Below are 8,191 nucleotides of genomic sequence, written 5' to 3'. Positions count from 1 at the left end.
TAGGGACTTCCCTGGTGGCGCAGTGGCTAAGAATCCGCCTGCCAATGCAGGGGACGTGGGTTCGAGCCCTGGTCCGGGAAGATCCCACATGACGTGGAACAACTAAGCCCGTGTGCCACAACTACTGAGCCCACATGCCACAACTACTGAAGTCTGTGTGCTCTAGGGCCTGCATGCCACAACTACTGAGCTCACATGCTGCAACTACTGAAGCCCACTCACCTAGATCCTGTGGTCCGCAACAAGAGAAGCCACCACAATGAGAAGCATGCATACTGCAATGAAGAGTAGCCCCCCGCTCACCATAACTAGAGAAAGCGCACACGCAGCAACGAAGACCCAAGGCAGCCAAAAAAAAAAAAAAGTATGCATAATAATAGAATAAAATTTATAGGCTTTTTAAAATAGGAAGTTAAATTGTTACTGTAAATGCACAGCAAAATGATCTTTCAGAAGAACCATGCCACTTTCATGACTGACAGGGAACAACATGAATTCTTAAATACAAGTAAGCTAAGTCCTAATTGACAGACCTGAAAAGGTTTTGTTTTATTATATAATTCTTCATAGAGGAGACGCCACTTATTCATTTCCTCAGTTAATTCTGCCATTGATTTTTCTTTTCCAGCTTTTCTGTAAGGGAAAATTAAATTTTAAACCGTAGTATACTAGAAAAAATAACTGAGACACATGGCATTTCGGTTCTAAACCTAAATTACCTTGCTTCTCCCTTTTCCAGTTGTTTCTTAAAGTCTTCGCCTTGTTGCTTGAGTTGGTTCTGCAAATCAGTTATTTTTTTAATAGAAGAAACTGTGATTTCTTTAACTTCTGCTTCTTTAAGTGCTGATTTGGTCTGCAGATCTAGAAGCATCCTTGGGTTTGAGAGAGAAGAGTCCACTAAACAATTTACAGCCATTTTAGTTTCTTTAACTCAAGCAACTATCAAGAATTGTACTTTTTTAACTGTGTAAATTCTTAATTTGCAATTGAAGATCACACAAAGCAAGCCATGGGACTACAGTTTCCTGCATCACTCAGTAGCTGGCTTTCAACAACATTAAATTGTCTTAATGGTTCTCAGGTCACAGGTGTCGTCAGGTTTTATTTTTCCCCAATACCTTGCATATTCTTGATTTGCATTCTCAGTTGCCAATATCTCATGCTGAACATCCTCTGCACTTTTCTCAGCCTTGGCCACTTTTTCGTGAAGTGACATGTTCTCTACCTTAAGATCTTCTATCTCACTTGCTGCTGATGCTTTATAGCTTATAAAAAAGAAAAAAGGTTAAAGGATTTTTCTAACTGCTGTATGCATGACAAACCTATAGCTGATTAGCTTATATTTTATGCACTTCTAGGCAGGGGTCCCCAACCCCTGGCCCGTGGACCGGTAGCAGTCTGCAGCCTGTTAGGAACAGGGCCGCAGAGCAGGAGGTGAGCTGCGGGCAAGCTAGTGAAGCTTCATCTGCCGCTCCCCATCACTGGCATTACTGCCTGAACCACAGCCCCGCCCCTCCCAGTCCCAACCCCATGGAAAAACTGTCTTCCATGAAACCAGTCCCTGGTGCCAAAAAGGTTGGCGACTGCTGCTTTTAGGTAAAACAAATAAAATCTTATCTATTTTTGCATTTGCATAGGTAAGAATTCAATGTTTTGAAGTCAGTACTTATATGAACTTATATGACACATGCTGTTCATTTAAAGAGTCAAGTGCCTACTATGTGCGGAAACTAGGCCTAGAGATGCAAAGAAATCAACTACCGAACATCGAAATTATCCCCAAACAAAAAGCCCACACATCCTGCCACCTATTGTCACAGACTTTAGCATCCTGTGGGTAAGAGAGGGAAAAAAATGCCCCCACAGGTCTTTGCAAAAAAAAAAAAAAAAAAAAAAAAAAGGAAAAATAAATATATATAATTAAATTTGTAGTAAATGTTTTGAAGGAAAATTACAGAACACCTTAGCTGATTAGCTGATAGAAATGGAAGAGGCCTTTCTGAGGAATTTACAGTTAAGCTGAGACATGATGGATAGGAAGGATTTAGCTAGCCAGTTGGGGACAAGTATTTCAGAGGGAAAAGATGCATATGTGCTCAGAGACAGGTATAACACAGTCCATAAAGAGCTGGGACTGGAGTCTAATGAACAAGAGAGGCAGGGGCAGAAGCAAGAGGCATGAGGCCAGTCATCACTGGTGGGGCACAGTGAGTGGGATTACCTGAGGGATAAAGGAGAGACTTCAAAGGTCTCTAAGTAAGTGTGTAGATTATTCTAGAGATATGTGGAGAACTGACTGGGGAAGGGGCAGGAATGCTAAACTGGAGGATTAACTAGAAGGCAATTATTTTTCAGCCCAGGTGAGTGGTAAAAGAATCTTGAACCAAGGAGTTGGCAATGGTAAGATATGAGCTTTCTTTTGGAGGCAAAATTGAAAAATTCAAGAAATAGATTGGATGTTGGGAGAAGGGGAGAGAAAATGATCAAGATGACTCTAAGATTTATGGAACGAGAAGCTCGGAAGATGGAGATATCACTGACTGGGCTCAACAAGAATGAGAAACTAGAGGGAGAAAGAGGTAGAAAGGAGATCAAGAGCTGTTTTGGTCAGGTTAATGTTAGACGATAGTGAGATATCTACTTGCAGAAGTACATGGATAGGAAGCTGAAAGGATAGGTCTGGTTTGAAGAAATAAATTTTAATGTTATTAGCATACTGATGGTGAGTGACATCATAGAATGGTTGAAAACTTCTTAAGGCAGTACTTTTTAAAATAGCAAGAAGGGAAATCGCTTTTCAGTGTTGAGAATAGCACTAAAAATTATATATATATTTAATTTATATAATTCATATTCATGTTGACATGTGTAAATTATAATTAAAATATATATACTCATATACATTATGTGTGTGTGTATATATATATGTATGTGATAATATATCAGATGTAGGAACAGATCACAGGGGAAAGAAGGTACTAGTCAATGAATGGGTACTAGGCAATTGATTATCCATATGGGAAAACAAAAGTAAATTTTATCCCTTTATCACTACACATACAGAAATCAGTTCTAGGTGGAAAAATGAAAAGTGAATCTTTGGAACTTTTAGAAAAAAAATAGGTGAATATCTTTATGTTCTTGGGATAGAAAGAAGTTTTGGATGTGAAAGTGTTCAATAAAAATTTGTAAACTTAAGCACATTAAAATCAAGAATTTCTATTCATCAGAAGAAACCATAGGCACTTCCCTGATGGTCCAGTGGTAAAGAATCCACCTTCCAATGCAGGGGCCTCGGGTTCGATCCCTGGTCAGGAAACTAAGCTCCCATATGCCGCGGGGCAACTAAGCCAGAGTGCCACAACTATTGAGGTCGCATGCCTCAACAAGAGAGCCCATGTGCCGCAAACTACAGAGTCCACGCACTCTGGAGCCCGCACGCCACAACTATAGAGCCCATCCACCCTGTAGCCCGGGCACCACAACTAGAGAGAGAAAACCTGCACACTAAACTAGAGAGAAGCCCGAGCGCTGCAAGAGACCGCATGCCGCAATGAAAGATCCCACATGCCCCAATGAAGATCCTGCGAGCTGCACCTAAGACCCAATGCAGCCAAAAAAATAAAGAAAAAAAATAGATAATCAGCAAGGACCTATGTATACCAAGGAGGTCTATCAACACTCTGTAATAACCTACAAGAGAATCCAAAGATGAATATATATATGTATATGTATAACAGAAAAAGATACTGTACACCTACAACATATACAACATTGTATATAAATGTTACCCCCCAAAATAAAAATTAATAAAAAAAAGAGGTAGTGAGACACAAGCTTTAAAAAAAAAAAAAGAAGAAACCATAAAGAAAATGAAAAGACAAGCCACACTTTGCGAGAAGATATTTGCAACCCATATCACTGATAAAAACTACAAATCAACGAATAAGAGAAATGAAATGAGAGAGAAATGAAAAAAAGTCACATACAAGCCTGTTACAGAAAAGGGAAGATAAATCATCCATAAGAAAAAGCTCTTTTACACTTATTACACTGGCAAAATTTATGAAGTCTGACAAGTTTTGGAGGGGAGATAGATCATTGAGAACTCACACATCACTAGTAGGAGTGTAGATTTTCACACCCACTTTGTAAAGTGATTGGGCATTAAATTTTAAGGTTGAACATTCACTTAAATATTACTTTAGATAAATTCTTACACGTGTATACTAGGAGACCACAAGAATATTCATAGAGTACTATTAAAAAAATGAAAGAAATGGGAAACAACCCAAAAGCCCAAACTGAGAATGGATAAATAGTGGTAGATTGATAAAATCAAATATTCTATAACAGTGACCATGAGTGAACACTGGCAACACTGTGATTCAATCCTAGAAACATACATAACACAGAGTGAAAAGCCAAGTCCCAGGATATGGCATACACTACATGACATTTTTGGTGAAGTTCAAGAAAAAACAAAATTAGATAATATATTATTCATATGGATATACATGCTATAAAATTATACACAGGAAAGAAAGCAAGGAAATAATCAATGTAGACTCTGAGATGGTGTTATCTGTCAGAGGAAAGCATGAAGGCATGAAGATGGGATAGTGGAAGAACTCATATATATACCAAGCAGTTGAAAATCTTTTAGCCTGTAGGTTGTCTTCTATGAGCTCATGCATGTTAATTTTACCTTTATGCTTTATAATTTATGTATACATTGTATATCTTTTCTATTTATTGAACATACTAAAATAGATAAAAGAAGAGCCCTTACCCCCAAATTATATAAAGTATATAGAATAAGTAAAAATGTTAACATTAATATACTCTTGGTGTGAGACTGTGTGATGTATCGGTATTTGTTGTATTATCCTTTGCAACTTGTAGTCCCCTCCAAAATAAACTTTAAAAATAGGGAAAATAACAAGTGAGAAAAATAGGAAGTGAAGAAGTGGATACAATATATAATCTTCTATCAAGAAGATGGGCTATGAGATGCAAACTATTATATATAGGATGGATCAACAACAAGGTCCTACTGTATAGCACAGGGAACTATATTCAATATCCTGTGATAAGCCATAATGGAAAAGAATATGAAAAGGAATGTATATATATGTATAACTAAATCACTTTGCAATACAGCAGAAATTAACACAACACTGTAAATCAACTATATTTCAATAAAATAAATTAAAAGAAAAAAAAAGAACATGGGGGGAATTCGCTGGTGGTCCAGTGGTTGGTTGGGACTCCATGCTTCCATTGCAGGGGGCACGGGTTCGATCCCTGGTCGGGCGAACTAAGATCTCACAAACTGCATGGCCAAAAAAAAAAAAAAAGGCTATGAAGAGGAGTAGAATTTTGGGGTAAGAAGGGTGCTGGGAGTGACAGGTGTTATTGGATAACTGCAGAAGGAAGTGGGGGGTAAAGAGAGACTTTTTAAAAATGTATTTTAAAGATGAAGGCATATTAACATGATTTAATATTGACTGGAAAAATTCTAGAAGAAAGGCTGAAAATTATGAGACAAGGGATAAATGATAGCATGAGGTCACTGAAGGTTAAAAGAATTAGATACTTCATCTGTAATAAGTGGGAGGAAGACGGGATGAGCATAGATGCAGGTGCGTTTACAGGTTTGATGAAGAGGAAATAAAAGCGTTTGGATTTTTCATGAGGAAAATGATGACATCAGGAGAGTCAGACAGAAGTGCCAAAGGTCTGAGAATGCATGAAATTTGAAGTGGGTAGTGGGAAAGGGAAAATACTATATATTCTAAGATACGAGGTAACATTAAATGCCCATTTATGATTGGACACTATGGAATTTAAAGTAATACCAATTGTTTTATTTTTGTGATTATTTTGTTGACAGATGTTCCTACATAAACACCCCTCCTTGCTCATGTATGTTCGAGAGTGCAGTCTCCCCATACAAATACCTTTCAAATTGAGCGGTAACATCTCTCAGGCTCTGCACTGTACTGTTATACCTTTCCTGCAAAAGCAGTGTGGCCTGAGCATGAGCAGCGTTACTTTTCTCCAGTTCAGCTTCTTTCCTAAGAAAAAGGAACAGTTAAAAGATAAAATGCTAACTGCAAATCATTAGTCTCAGAAAGAGACTAGGATTACCTTTGACACTGTGAATCATATATCCCATGTCTTCATGTTTATATCAGATACTGGCAGCTTAGACCTAAATTTATGACCTACATCTAATAGCCTGTTCATTTACATACAGCTTCATTTTATCTTTCCTGTTTTTATTTTACTTCTGTTTTCATCCTAATTTACTTACTTATCGTTTCATATCATACATACTTAGGTAGGTAGTTTAAACACTTTTTTGGAAGAAAGTAAATTAAAAAGACTCTGAAACAAAATCTTGATAGCAGCCAAATCTAAAGAATATGAAGGATTACCAGTTAAAAAGCACTAGGGTTGAATAAAATTTAATTCTCTGCATTTAGACATTTAAGGAACACTAGGTACAGTTAAGTTAACTTCATTTTAAGAGTTCTTTTGAAAAAAGAGTTACAGAACTATGTGGATTTATTTTGATTACACCAATTACCCACATAATAAATTGTTAATTATCCAAAGATTCAACAACTTATTTAGTAGACTATTTTGCATAGACAGAATGGCTTTTAAGACATCTTTATACATATATACTACAAAACTATAGAGATTTTTAAAAATATTAATATTACATATTACCACAGTGGTGATACAACATTTTTGGTAGGCATATGAGCTTATAAGAGATCTTTTAAAGAACTAATAAAAACTGTAAGTAAGAAGCATTATTCACTTACAGACTAAGTTGGACACTGAGACAAGATAGTTGATCAAATTCATTCTGTAATGAGTATAGGGTTTAAAAAATATATACCACAGCTAAAAGCAATCAACTAGTACTAAAGGTTTATAATAAAAATGTTCTCTTTCCTGCCCCCTAGAGGAATCGTTGTCAACTTCTAAGTTTTTCTCTTAAGCTTGAAATTTCCAGGCTGGAAAGAACCTTAGAAATGATCTCATAAAACTCCTTTATTTTACATCTAATAAAACAGAAAATAAAAGAAATTAAGATTGTCTTGCTCAGAATCACACAACTAGTTAACAGATCTAGGAATAAAATCCTTATCTCCTGACCTCTGGACTGAGTTCGTTGAGTTAGAATAAATGATTATCTCATCTTTCTTTCCTAAACTGACATCATCCACTCAAGTTTCTTAAAGTACCTGTTCCCTGAGGCTGGTTGCAATATAGAACAATCCCCCTAAGTACACTTTGGTAGTGTTCCCCAAAATGCAAGCATAGAGAAAACTTTGGTGTTTTTTTAATCAGTAACAAAAGAAAACAGAAAAGGGGTTAATAACAAAAGTACCTAATAAGAGATAGATACACACTTGTGAAATAAGTGGCAATTCTGTAGCTTTATGTCTAGTCCATGGTTCCTTGCTAGAAAATGTTTTACTGCTGAAATCCCAAGGATTCAAATACTTATTCACAAATTGAACTCAAGAATCAACCCAGATATTTTTGTTTTATTTTGTTTTTATACCTTCTGTATTTATTAGCTCTCTCTTTTTTTTTTAACAACTTAAACTTTTTATTTTTATTTTATTTTATTTATTTTGGTTGTGCCAGGTCTTAGTTGCGGCAGGTGGGCTCCTTTGTTGTAGGTTGTTAGTTGTGTCATGCAGATCCTTAGTTGTGGCACGTGAATTCTTAGTTGAAGCACGCATGTGGGATCTAATCCCCTGACCAGGGATCGAACCCCTGTCCCCTGCATTGGAAGGTGGGTTCTTAACCACTGCGCCACCAGGGAAGTCCCTCAACTCATTTAAATAAATATAGTGGAGAAGGACCTATAATGTGATGAAAATAGTATGGAATAAGAGTTAAAAAAAAAAAAAAAGCATGAGATCTCAGGCTTTCTACATTTTTTTTTTTTTTTAAACCCACTAGCTTTGTCTACCTGAAATTGTCCTCCTCCTCTTTCTGGCTTTGGAGACTGAGGTTATTTATTTACTTATTTTTTTATAAATTTATTTTATTTTTGGCTGCATTGGGTCTTCGTTACTGTGCGTGGGCTCTCTCTGGTTGCAACAAGCGGGGGCTGCTCTTTGCTGTGGTGTACAGGCTTCTCACTGTGGTGGCTTCT

The 8,191-nt window shown here is 36.7% G+C and overlaps 1 protein-coding gene across 1 annotated transcript in view; it reads right to left on the bottom strand.

Annotated features, from left to right (window-relative positions):
- HMMR (hyaluronan mediated motility receptor) overlaps positions 1-8,191 on the bottom strand; it is a 36,310-nt gene that overhangs the window by 12,099 nt on the left and 16,020 nt on the right. Inside the window, exons 12-15 of the mRNA XM_029216834.1 lie at positions 5,964-6,080; positions 1,119-1,265; positions 720-872; positions 534-633 (exon numbers count right to left, since the gene is read on the bottom strand). Of these exons, the coding sequence (XP_029072667.1) occupies positions 534-633; positions 720-872; positions 1,119-1,265; positions 5,964-6,080 (517 nt within the window). The remainder of the gene's footprint in view (positions 1-533; positions 634-719; positions 873-1,118; positions 1,266-5,963; positions 6,081-8,191) is intronic.

This window comes from Monodon monoceros, unplaced genomic scaffold, assembly GCF_005190385.1.
Source record: "Monodon monoceros isolate NGI ecotype Baffin Bay Population unplaced genomic scaffold, NGI_Narwhal_1 Super_Scaffold_12, whole genome shotgun sequence".
NCBI lineage: Eukaryota > Metazoa > Chordata > Mammalia > Artiodactyla > Monodontidae > Monodon > Monodon monoceros.
The sequence above is the reverse complement of the archived record's forward strand: the minus strand, read 5'-3'. Positions and strand labels throughout refer to the sequence as shown.